At 39.8% G+C, this 13,749-nt stretch overlaps 1 protein-coding gene across 1 annotated transcript in view; it reads left to right on the top strand.

Moving 5' to 3' along the window:
- flt1 (fms related receptor tyrosine kinase 1) overlaps nt 1-13,749 on the top strand; it is a 185,789-nt gene that overhangs the window by 84,431 nt on the left and 87,609 nt on the right. Inside the window, exon 11 of the mRNA XM_043692014.1 lies at nt 2,384-2,504. Within this exon, the coding sequence (XP_043547949.1) occupies nt 2,384-2,504 (121 nt within the window). The remainder of the gene's footprint in view (nt 1-2,383; nt 2,505-13,749) is intronic.

Genomic DNA, 13,749 nt, shown 5'->3' with positions numbered 1-13,749 from the left:
TTTAAAAGTACATTGGTAGCTTTAAATGGATATATTTGGTGCTTGACAAACTGCATCAATAAAACTCATTTATCAAGTTGGACTTTGTTCTTGAATCTGCCTCATGCAGTTAGCTAGGATCATCATAACAGAGATCTTTACTCAATCGGTTCTCTTAAGAACAGAAATGACCTTGTAACTTCCTATGTGAGGAATAATTGTTGCAAAGAAAGTACAGAGAAAATCACTGCTGAATTCGGCGCTAAAGGTGCATTGCTTAAGTCAGAAAAACAGGGAGTCCCGGCCTCTTCTCAGTATCTATCCCTTGAATAGTGTCGCTAAAATTGAGCATCAGGAATTTATCTCATTGTGATTGTTGTTTGTCAAAGCAAGGTTAACAATAATTTAGGTTTTTAGAAGATGATGTGAAAAGCACTGTCTAATCATATTGCTTAAATGGTCTAAAAGTCTGTCTTATGCTTCTCCTGTGAAATATGGTGATTTGTCTTGTCATAAATAATGAGCAGGTTACATTATTATTAGATATAGGACAGATGTCAGAGGTAGTGTCTTTACTCTGAGTAGTAGGGGCATTTCAAATAGCCGTTGGATAGACATATGGATGAGAATGGAATAGTATAGGTTAGATGGGCTTCAGATTGATTTCACAGTTCGGCGCAGCATTGAGGGCCAAAGGGCCTGTACTATGCTGTAATGTTCTATGTTCTATGTTCTAATACAGATAGAGTCATAGAGATGTACAGCATGGGAACAGACCCTTCGGTCCAACTCGTCCATGCCGACCACATATCCCAGCCCAATCTAGTCCCACCTGCCAGCATCCGGCCCATATCCCTCCAAACCCTTCCTATTCATATACCCATCCAAATGCCTCTTAAATGTTGCAATTGTACCAGTCTCCAACACATCCTCTGGCAGCTCATTCAATACACGTACCATCTTCTGCGTGAAAAAGTTGCCCCTGAGGTCTCTTTTATATCTTTCCCCTCTCACCCTAAACCTATGCCCTCTAGTTCTGGACTCCCCCACCCAGGGAAAAGACTTTGCCTATTTACCCTATCCATGCCCCTCATTATTTTGTAAACCTCTATAAGGTCACCCCTCAGCCTCCGACGCTCCAGAGAAAACAGCCCCAGCCTGTTCAGCCTCTCCCTGTAGCTCAAATCCTCCAACCCTGGCAACGTCCTTGGAAATCTTTTCTGAACCTTTTCAAGTTTCACAACATCTTTCCGATAAGAAGGAGACCAGAATTGCACACAATATTCCAACAGTGGCCTAACCAATGTGCTGTACAGCAGCAACAGGACCTCCCAATTCCTGTACTCAATACTCTGATCAATAAAGGAAAGCATACCAAACGCCTTCCTCACTATACTATCTACATGCGACTCCACTTTCAAGGAGCTATGAACCTGCAATCCAAGGTCTCTTTGTTCAGCAACACTCTCTAGGACCTTACTATTAAGTATATAAATCCTGCTAAGATTTGCTTGCCCAAAATGCAGCACCTCTCATTTATCTGAATTAAACTCCATCTGCCACTTCTCAGCCCATTGGCCCATCTGATCAAGATCCTGTTGTAATCTGAGGTAACCCACTTCGCTGTCCAATACACCTCCAATTTTGGTGTCATCTGCAAACTCACTAACTGTACTTCTTATGCTCGCATCCAAATCATTTATGTAAATGATGAAAAGTAGAGGACCCAGCACCAATCCTTGTGGCACTCCACTGGTCACTTTGCAAGATATGATTGCTATGTCTTGCCAATGACGATTCCTGTTCATTTTCGCCATCCTTTGCCTCCTTTCACTCAGCCAATTTTGTAACTAGGTCAATAGTTTACCTTCATATCAGTTTCATGAGCTTCCAACAGTGTCTTATGAAGGATTTTATCAATTGCTATCTGAACCTCACCCTATGCATTACTTTAGGCACCCTTTCACAAAATTCAATCAGGAAAATTAAAGTGAAAGAGGACCTTCATTCTTTGATCTACTTGTTTAAATGTGTGTTCTTTGAGAGAATTGGAGTATCTACTTTGAATTCCCTTTCACTGGACAAAAAAAAAATGCACTAATGGGTTGAGGGATGTTTCATCAAAAGTTCAGCCACAACGTGTAGGTAGAACAAATATGGGAAGAAGGAATATCGGATATCTGGAATTTTTAACTGTTGGAAACCATTTGTTCATGTATGAGTGCAGAAATTCTTTCTCTAGAGTTTTCAGCATTCTTGGTAACTTTCATAGATTAGTTTTCTTAAAATTAGCTTCTTTTTAAATGATACAGCAGTTTCCATTCACTGCAAAGTGACCTACTCTTAAGTGAAATCATGTAAACATTGTATCAAGGCTGTAATGAATTTTAAATGTTGTTTTCAGATGTAAAACACCACTGGCTGAAAGCAGCATTGTTTTTCTGGATGCATTTGGCAGCAACGTGACCGGAAATAAGATTCATGGTATCAGTGAAAGAATAGAATTACTGGATGGAAAATATAAGGTATTTGAAGAATTAATGTGTACCTACAAATGTACTAATTCTGATTAAGGTTGTGTTCAATACTTTTACAAATATTGTACTTTCTCTGCAAGTGGAATTGTTCAGAGCATCACAATGGCTTTTAACTTCTCATGTGCTTGTCTTACTGAGAAAATAGCGAAGCTATTGAAGACCCATGCTTAAGCCATTCAAAACCAACCATTACCAGGTACAAAAAGCAATTACATCGTTATCACAGAAAAGCTTCCTGTTGTATCTGTGTATAAACGTACAACATTTTTGATGAATGGGTCTTAGTGTTTTTGGAACTTTTTTGAGTTTTTTTTGTGTTACTACTTGTCTATTCTCTCTTGGGATGGGATTTAATCCAATTTTTATAAATGGAGATAAATATTTCACTTATCACTGACTATAAAGGCATGTATATGAAATGCAGTTAGCTCATCTCAACACAATTGCAAATTTGTTTGAAGATACAGCATAGAACCAGAAGCTACCTATCTTGAATAGTACTTGGCTCTGAGAAGTTAAGGACATTATCAAATTGAAACAAAAAAACATACAACATACCAGTAAATTACAGAATTCAAAAAGTTTTAAACGCCAACAAACGAGAACCAAAGGAAAGGGGAAAATAAACTATGAGGGTAAACAAGTGAGTAACATAAAAATAGACAGTGGGAGCTTCTTTAAATATTTCAAAGGAAGAGAAAGGCAACAATGAACATAAGGCCCTTGGAGAATGAACCTGGGGAAATAATTATGGGGAGCCAGGAAGTGGCAGAAGAGTTGACCATATACTTAGCACCAGTCTTCCTGGTAGAGGATAATACCTTAGTTTAACAAAAATACTGAATAATCAAGGGGCTTACAAATGCAGGAAAGTGGAAATAAACACAACAACTATCACTAGAAGAAACATGCTTAGGAAACTAATGGAACTAAAAGCTGATAATTCCCCTTGACCTAAAGGGTTGCATTCTTGAATTTTAAAGGAAGTAGCTGCAGACATGGGCACATTGGTAGTAATCTTTTGAAAATGCTGAGATTCTAAAAGGGCCCAGAGGAATGGAAAATTGCTAATGTAACATCCTTATTTAAAAAAGGAAGAATATAAAAACAGACAGTTAACTAAGGATCAGTTATCTTAAGATTTGTCATTCAGAAAACATTAGCCTATTATAAGGAATGTAAAGGTGGAGTATTTAGAAATACTGAATATAATCAAGTAGAATCAGCATAGCTTCACGAAGGGGATATCATTCTGGCAAATGTAAGACAGTTCTTTAAGGAGGTGACAAGAAGGGTACATAAAGGGGAACCAGCAGATGTGGTATATTTGAATTTGCAAAAGGCATTTGATAAGGTAGCACACATGAAGCCACTTCAAATGCAGATTCTGGAAATCTGAAACAAACATAGAGAATGCTGAAGAAACTCAGCAGGTCTAGCAGAACAGTGGGGAGAGAAATAGAGTTAATATTTGGAGTCTGCTATGACGTTTCTTCAGAATCCATGATATTGACATTAGTATATTAGCATGAATAGACGAAAGGCTAACTAATAGCAGGCAGGGAGTTCGGATAAAGTGGGCATTTTCAGGATGCAACCTGTAACTAGTAGAGTGCCAGAGTGGTGGAACTATTATTTAAGTACGTATTGATGACTTAGATGATGGAAATGCATGTACCATCACCATATTTGCAAATGACACAATAATAGGTGGAATGGCAAGTTATGAGGATGATACAAGGAATATACAGAGAGGGGTTTTGACTAGTTATGTGGCAAAGACTTGACAATGGAATATACTATTAGAAAACGTGAAGTTATGAACTTTGACCGGAAGAATAAATGACTGCAGAAAGCTGCATCAGAGTGGAATTGGTATGAATCACAAAAAGCTAGCATCCAAGTTTAACAGGTAATAGGGAAAGCAAACGGAATGTTGCCTTTTATTTCAAAGGGAATAAAACTGGAGAGGTCTTGCTAAAACTACACAAGGAACAGATCAGACCACAGCTGGAATACTGCATACAGTTTTGGTCCCCTTACCTAAGGAAAGATATATTGGCATTGAAGGCGGTCCAGGGAAGGTCCACTATGTTGATCCCAGATATCAAGAGACTTTTTTATGAGGAGAGGTTTAGTAAGTTGGGCTTGTCCCCATTGGAGCTCAGGTGAAAGAGAGGAGACCTTATTAAAACATACAAGAAGAGGACTTGACAGGGTAGGTGAAGAAAGGTTGCTTCTCCAGGTGGGAGAGTCTAGGATGACAGGGCATAATGTCAGAGTAAGGAGTCACAAATTTAAGACCAAGATGAGGAGGAACCACTTCTTTCAGATGTTGATGAATCTATGAAATTCTTTACCGCAGAGTGCTATCAGAGCTGGATCATTGAACATACTCAAGGCTGTGATAAATAGGTTTATAATTTGTAAGGGAATCAAGCAGTATAGGGAGAAGGCAAGAAAGTGGAGGTGAGTTTATCAGATTAACAATGATCTCATTGAAAGTTGAATTGATGAGCCAAATTGCCTATTTCTGCTCCTGTATCTTATTGTCTTATGACAAAAGCCTTGTGTTGGATGCTAAGATGACACGCCGATAAGCTCTCCTGATCCATTGAGCTTGTTACATTATGCCTTTGGCTTTATTATACGTTACCCTACATTTAGTGAGTAGCTGTGCTCATTGGAGAGGCTAAATCAAACCAATTCAGAGAGAAAAATAACTAAAAAAATTCTCACGCAATCCAAACTAATCCAGGAGACTCTCTTGGCCTTGATTTATTTAATATACCTTTTTATAGATTGGTTCCGTTCTTGGTTGAGGAATTACAGTCTTCTTTGGAAGGTATGTCCCAAATTCTCACCGACTACGCAAGCTGTAATTAATTTCCTTTTTCATTATAATTGTACTGAAACATAATTACAAAAATTACTTTGTTAAAAATCACACAACACCAGGTTATAGTCCAACAGGTTTAATTGGAAGCACTAGCTTTCGGAGCGTCGCTCCTTCATCAGGTGGTTGTGCAAATCATAAAAATTACTTTGTGTTAGTAGAAAGAAGCAAGATAATCAAAAAAATACTTCCACAGGGTTTTATAACTACACCAGACATTTGAACACAACAGTCATGTTAACACGTAAGTGTAGTAATGAAGGAATGCTGCACTGTTGGAGAGATCTTCTTTCATATGAAACATTAAACTAAGATTATGAAACATTAAGCTAAGATTCGATCTGGTGTCTCTGGTTCCCACAATTGATTCCATGAACTCTTTGAAAATGATCTGGGGAGTGCTCCCCCAGTGTCCTGAACAACACACATTCCTCGAGTAACGTTGTCAATGCGGATTATCTGGGCATAGTTGTTTATGGGACTATGCTGAGCACAGATTCTGATATTACAATAATGACAACACTTCAAACAGGACCGCAAGATAAAGGAAAATACTGCTAATGCTTCCAATCTGAAGAAAAAACAAGAAAATGTTGTTGAAACTCAGCAGGTCAGGCAGCATCTATAGAGAGGGAACAGAGTTAATATTTCAAGTCTGGAATGATTCTTTTTAGAGTCAATATTGGCTTTATCTCCACATTTACAGTGAGGATATTCTCTAATGTAATGTGCAGCAATCCCACTAAGCTAAATACATAAGAATCCCTAAAACAAACTAGAATCAATATATAAAAGGAGGCAAACTCTCCACTCGTGGCAGTCATACCTGACACATAGGAAGGTGGTTGTGGTTTTTGGATGACAGTCATCTCAGCTACAGGTTATCTCTGCAGACATTCCTCAGAGTACTGTCCTACGCCCAACCATTTTCAGTTTTAGATTAGATTAGATTACTTACAGTGTGGAAACAGGCCCTTCGGCCCAACAAGTCCACACCGACCCGCCGAAGCGTAACCCACCCATACCCCTACATTTACCCCTTTACCTAACACTACGGGCAATTTAGCATGGCCAATTCACCTGACTTGCACATCTTTGGACTGTGGGAGGAAACCGGAGCCCCCGGAGGAAACCCACGCAGACACGGGGAGAACGTGCAAACTCCACACAGTCAGTCGCCTGAGTCGGGAATTGAACCCGGGTCTCTAGCGCTGCGAGGCAGCAGTGCTAACCACTGTGCCACCGTGCCGCCCACCAATGTTGCTTCATCAATGACCTTCTCTCCATTATAAAGCCAGAACTGGGAATGTTTGCCAAAGATTGCACAATGTTCAGCACCATTTGCAACTCTGCACATACTGAAACAGTCCATGTTCAAATGCAACAAGATCCGGACAATATCCAGGTTTGGACTGACAAGTGGCAAGTAACATTCGCACCACACAAATTCCAGACTATGACCATCTACAATAAGAGATAACTTGCAACAAGTTAGATGTGATGGAAGACTCCCCATTTTCCTTGATGACTCCAGTTCTAACAATATACAAGAAACTTGACACCATCCAGGACAAAGCAGCTCGCTTGATTGGCACCACATCTGCAAGCATCTAATCTCTCCACCACCGACACAGCAACAGCAGTGTGTACTATTTACAAGATGCACTGCAGAAATTCACCAAAGATCCTTTGATAGCAACTTCAAGGCACATGACCAATTCCATCTAGAAGGACATGCGCAACAGATACAAGGGAACACTGCCATCTGCAAATTCCCCTCCAAGCCACTTACCATCCTAACTTGGAAACATATCACTGTTCCTTCATTGTCACTGGTTTAAAATCCTGGAATTCCAGCAATGTAGGTCTACCTGCAGCAATGAACTGCAGCAGGTCAAGAAGGCAGCTCACTGCCATCTTCTCAAGAGCAGCTAGGAGTGGGCTGTAAATGCTGGCAAAGCACACTCCATGAGTGAATAAAAAAAGGCAATACCTTTGAGAATGCATCACCCTCTGATTAATGTACTGAAAACTCAGTCTAGATAATATGCTTACGCATTTAATGAAACTTGGAGCCATGACGTCTGACTACTCAATTAATCAAATGTTGCCTTTATTTTCTTATTTCATCGCTTGAGTCCCAGACATAATGCTCATTGAGATAAATAACTTATTTTATTTTCTAAATGATTGATGGAGTTATATTAGAGGGGTATCAAATAAATAACATGTCTTTCTAAGAATCTTAAATAATCTTTCTATAGAATGTTTAAACATTTAATTTTCTTCGAAATTTGTGATTTTTTTTAAAGCAGAAATCGTTTGAAGAAATAAAATCTTGTTGACAGTAACATAGCATTTTTTTAAAAAAAATTTCTGGGTTTCACATTGGAAATTGGGGATCAAGTTGACTTTAGTTATCTCTGTAATGCATGATTATTGCAGTAAGCTATATATTGTTCTAACAACATTTATGTTACAGTATGAAATTAAACTTTACTTTGTATATACAAGTTTTAGATGGTTCAGACTTACTCAAAATCACAAACAATTTGTTATCACCCATTGTAAAATGTTGTATGAGGCTGAGTCCCTGAAATCAAGGAATTGTAGGTCAAAGGATGTATCAAAATAGATAACATAATAATGGTAATGTAATTAATGTTCTCCTTAGTATGATCCCCCTATTAACTAAAGATTGTACATATCGGGGTTGAAGGGAAGTACAGGAAATAAGAAAAAATTCATTCTCATTAAAACTGAATGATGATTGTAATGTTTCAGCAACATTTCCGTATAAACTACTTTATAAATTAGAGTTGAACAAAGTAATTGTAGGATGGCAAAGATAGTGCCCTTAAATTATTAAACTTTATTTAAAAAGTTCTATCACTGTTTTCCTGAGAGATAAGGTTTCCATACCCCACACCCCAAAGGTCATGCCATTCTGCTAGAGATACAGAATATATGATTAAAGCATTTTAATGTTGTGGATCATTCAGTTACCAAAACAGCCAGTCCATTGTCATTGTAAATTATAATTAAATGCTTTCAGGTTCAAGGTCCAGCGCTGCTGGTCACTAAAATCTATCTACCACCCATTAGATGAATTTCAATCGGTCTTGGACAGATAGCTTGTGGATTGGGGGTTTCAAACAAATGTTATCCAGACAGCTTCATCAGAACTGTCTTTTAGTGATTGATTATGAAATAGTTTCAGCACTGGTTGAGCAACGGTCCATGTACTGAATAGTTGCAACCAAAGTCTTTAAGACATTAAGAGCTTTAAAAATACTTTTATTCATTCTCAAGTGAATGTCTGAGTTTATGAGCAACATTTTTCAGATGTTTGTTTCTTTTCATTTCATTTTATTTATTTTTGGCCAATCCAGCAATTTGTTTTGGTTACAGGGGTTGATGGTTAAAAAAAAAGAGGGACATTGATGAAAACAAGTTTCCAATAAAGTATCCACAGTATTCCCTAAAACATAAGTTTTTTTACAGATTAAACATTCAACTTGTCATTACTTTGTATTCTATTGTAGTGAGTATACAAAACTCTTGTTGGGAGTTTTCTATAGGCCTCTGAATAGTTCCAGAGATGGAAAAGAAAGGCTTGCAAAGATGATTCTTGATAGGAGCGAGAGTGACAGAGCAGTTGTTATGGGGTACTTTAACTTTTCAAATATTGACTGGGAACAAGTTCAAGTACTTCAGATGGGTCAGATTTTGTCCAATGTGTACAGGAGGGTTTATTGACACAATATGTAGACAGACCAACAAGGGGAAAGGCCACATTGGATTTGGTACTAGGTAATGAACCCGGCCAGGTGTTAGATTTGGAGGTAGGTGAACACTTTGGTGTTAGTGACCACAATTTGATTATGTTTACTTGAGCGATGGAAAAGGATAGGTATATACCGCAGGGGAATCAACATTTCGGACAAAAGCCCTTCATCAGGATTCTGCAGGGCAAGAGTTATAGTGGGGGGAAGGGCAATTACGATGTGATTAGGCAAGATTTAGGATACATAGGATAGGGAAGGAGACTGCAGGGGATGGGCACAATTGAAATGTGGAGTTTTTTCAAGGAACAGCTACTGCATGTCCTTGATAAGTATGTACCTGTCTGGCAGGGAGGAAATTGTCGAGTGAGGGAGCTGTGGTTTACTAAAGAAGTTGGAGCTCTTGTCAAGAGGAAGAAGAAGGATTATGGTAGGAAGAGACGTGAAGGCTCAGTTAAGGCACTTGAGAGTTACAGGTTAGCCAGGAAAGACATAAAGAGAGAGCTCAGAAGAGCCAGGAGGAGACATGAGATGTCATTGGCGGATAAGATCAAGGAAAACCCTAACGCTTTCTATAGGTATGTCAGGAATAAAAGAATGACTAGAGTAAGATTTAAGCCAATCAAGGATAGTAGTGGGAAGTTGTGTGTGGAGTCAGATAGAAGAGGCACTAAATGAATATTTTTCATCAGTATTCACACTGGAAACTGACAATGTGATCAAGGAGAATACTGAGATACAGGCGACTAGACTACATGGGATTTAGGCTCATATGGAGGAGGCAATAGCAATTCTGGGAAGTGTGAAAATAGATAAGTCCTGTGGGCTGGATGGGATTTATCCTAGGATTGTTTGGGAAGCTAGGGAGCAGAGACTTTGTCTTTGATCTTTATTTTGTCATTGTCGATAGGAATAGTGCCAGAAAACTGGAGGATAGCAAATGTTGTTCCCTTGTTCAAGAAGGGGAGTAGGGACAACCGTGGTAACTATAGACCAGTGAGCCTTACTTCGGTTGTGGGTGAAGGGTTGGAAAAGGTTATAAGAGATAGGATTTATAATCATCTAGAAAGGAATAAGTTGATTAGGAATAGTCAACACGGTTTTGTGAAGGGTAGGTTATGCCTCACAAACCTTATTGAATTCTTTGAGAAGGTGACCAAACAGGTGGATGAGAGTAAAGCAGTCAATGTGATGTATCTGGATTTCAGTAAGGTGTTTGATAAGGTTTTCCCATCTTAAGCTATTGCACAAAATACGGAGGCATGGGATTGAGGGTGATTTAGCGTTTTGGATAAGAAATTGATTAACTGAATGGTTGATGGGAAATATTCATCCTGGAGTTCGCTTGCTAGTGGTGTACTGCAAGGATCTGTTTTGGGGTCACTGCTATTTGTCATTTTTAGAAATGACATGGTTGAGAGCAGAGAAGGATGCGTTAGTAAATATGTGGATGACACTAAGGTTGGTGGAGCTGTGGATAGTGCCGAAGCATGTTATAGGTTACAGAGGGCCATAGATAAGCTGCAGAGCTGGTTGAGAGGTGGCAAATGGAGTTTAATGTGGAAAAGTGTGAGGTGATTCACTTTGGAAGGAGTAACAGGAATGCAGAGTGCTAGTAGGATTTGTGGTAATGTAGATGAACAGAGAGATTTCTGTGCCCATGTACATAGATCCCTGAAAATTGCCACCCAGGTTGATAGGTTGTTTAGAAGGCATACAGTATGTTTGCTTTTATGAGTAGAGGGATTGAGTATCGGAGCCATGAGGCCTTGCTGCAACTGTACAAAACTCTGGTGCAGCTGCACTTGGAATATTGCATACAGTTATGGTCACTGCATTATAGGAAGGACGTGGAAGCTTTGGAAAGAGTTCAGAGGACATTTACTAGGATGTTGCCTGGTATAAAGGGAAGGTCTTATGAGGACAGGCTGAGGGACTTGAGGCTGTTTTCGTTAAAGAGAAGAAGGTTGAAAGGTGACTTAGAGTCATGGAGTCATAGAAACGTACAGCATGGAAACAGACCCTTTGGTCCAACCTGTCCATGCCGACCAGCTATCCCAACCCAATCTAGTCCCATTTGCCAGCACCCAGCCCAGATCCCTCCAAAACCTTCGTATTCATATACCCATCCAGATGCCTTTTAAATATCATAGCTGTACCAGCTTCCACCACTTCCTCTGGCAGCTCATTCCATACACGTACCACCCTCTGCGTTAAAAGGTTGCCGCTTAGGTCCCTTTTATATCTTTCCCCTCTCATCCTAAACCTACGCCTTCTAGTTCTGGACTCCCCGACCCCAGGGAAAAGACTTTGTCTATTTATCCTATCCATGCCCCTCATTTTATAAATCTCTATGAGGTCACCCCTCAGCCTCCGACGCTCCAGGGAAAACAGCCCCAGCCTATTCAGCCTCTCCCTGTAGCTCAAATCCTCCAACCCTGGCAACATCCTTGTAAGCCTTTTCTGAACCCTTTCAAGCTTCACAACATATTTCCAATAGGAAGGAGACTAGAATTGCACGGAATATTCCAAAAGTGGCCTAACCAACATCCTGTACAGCCGCAACATGACCTCCCAACTCCAATACTCAATGCTCTGACTAAGCAGGGAAAGTATACCAAATCTGCCTTCAGTATCCGATCTAACTGTTACTCTACTTTTAAGGAGACCTGCACTCCAAGGTCTCTTTGTTCAGCAACACTCCCTAGGACCTTACCATTAAGTGTACAAGTCCTGCTAAGATTTGCTTTCACAAGGTACAGCACTTCACATTTATCTGAATTAAACTCCATCTGGCACTTCTCAGGAATTGGCCCATCTGATCAAGATCCTGTTGTATTCTGAAATAACCTTCTTCCCTGTCCACTACACCTCCAATTTTGGTGTCATCTGCAAACATGCTAACCACACCTCCTATGTTCATATCCAAACCATATATAAATGACAAAAGTAGTGGAGACAGCACTGATCCTTGTGGCACTCCACTGGTCGCGGGCCTGCAGTCTGAAAAACAACCCTCCACCACCACCCTCTGTCTTCTACCTTCAAGCCAGTTCTGCATCCAAATGGCAAGTTCTCCCTGAGATCTAACCTTGCTAGCTAGTCTCCCAAGGGGAACCTTGTCGAACTCCTTACTGAAGTCCATTTAGATCATGCCCATTGCTCTGACTTCATCAATTCTCTTTGTTACTTCTTTCAAAAAACTCAATCAAGTTTGTGAGACATGACTTCCCCCACACAAAGCCATATTGACTCTCCCTGATCAATCCTTGCCTTTCCAAATACACGTACATCCTGTCCCACAGAATTCCCTCCAACAACTTGTCCGCCATCGACATCAAGCTCACCAATCTATAGTTCACCTTTCTTAAATAGTGGCACCATGTTAGCCAATCTCCAGTCTTCCGGCACCTCATCCGTGACTATCGATGAAATAAATATCCCAGCAAGGGACCAAGCAATCACTTCCATAGCTTTCCAAAGAATTCTAGGGTACACCTGATCAGATCCTGGGGATCTATCCATGTTTATGTGATTCAAGACATCCAGCACTTCCTCCTCTTTAATATGGTCATTTTTCAAGATGTCACCATCTATTTCCCTACATTCTGTATCTTCCATGTCCTTTTCCACAGTAAACTCTGATGCAAAATACTCGTTTAGTATCTCCCCCATCTCTTGCGGCTCCACACAAAGGCTGCCTTGCTGATATTTGAGGGGGTGTATTCGCTCTCCAGTTACCCTTTTATCCTTAATTTATAAAATATATTTGTAAAAACCATTTGGATTCTCCTTAACCCTATTTGCCAAACTTATCTCATGTCTCCTTCTTGCCCTCCTGATATTCCTCTTAAGTATACTCCTACTGCTTTTATACCCTTCTAAGGAATGATGTGATCTCTACTGTCCATATCGCATTCCCTACACCTACCAGCCTTTCATTTCACCATCACAGGAATATACTGTCCCTGGACTCTCATTACCTCATTTCTGAAGGCTTCCCATTTTCCAGCTGTCCCTTTACCTGCGAACATCTGCCTCCAATCAGCTTTTGAAAGTTCTTGCCTAATACCGTCAAAATTAGTCTTCCCCCAATTTAGAACTTCAGCTGTTAGATCTGGTCTATCCTTTTCCATCATTACTTTAAAACTAATAGAATTATGGTCACTGGCCCTAAAGTGTTCCCCCACTGATACCTCAGTCACCTGCCCTGCCTTATTTCCCAAGAGTAGGTCACGTTTTGCACCTTCTCCAGTAGGTTCTTCCACATACTGACTTAGAAAATTTTCTTGTACACTCTTAACAAATTCCTTTCCGTCTAAACCCTTAACACTATGGCAGTACCAGTCTATGTTTGGAAAGTTAAAATCCTTTACCATAACCACCCTATTATTCTTCCAGATAACTGGAATTTCCTTACAAATTTGTTTCTCAGTTTTCTGCTAACTATTAGGGGGTCTATAATAAATCCCAATCAGGTTATCATCCCTTTCCTATTTCTCAGTTCCACCCAAATAATCTTCCTGGATGTATTTCTGGGAATATCCTCCCT

This window comes from Chiloscyllium plagiosum, chromosome 6 (assembly GCF_004010195.1).
Source record: "Chiloscyllium plagiosum isolate BGI_BamShark_2017 chromosome 6, ASM401019v2, whole genome shotgun sequence".
Classification (NCBI taxonomy): domain Eukaryota; kingdom Metazoa; phylum Chordata; class Chondrichthyes; order Orectolobiformes; family Hemiscylliidae; genus Chiloscyllium; species Chiloscyllium plagiosum.
This window is presented reverse-complemented; position numbering and strand designations above follow the sequence as displayed.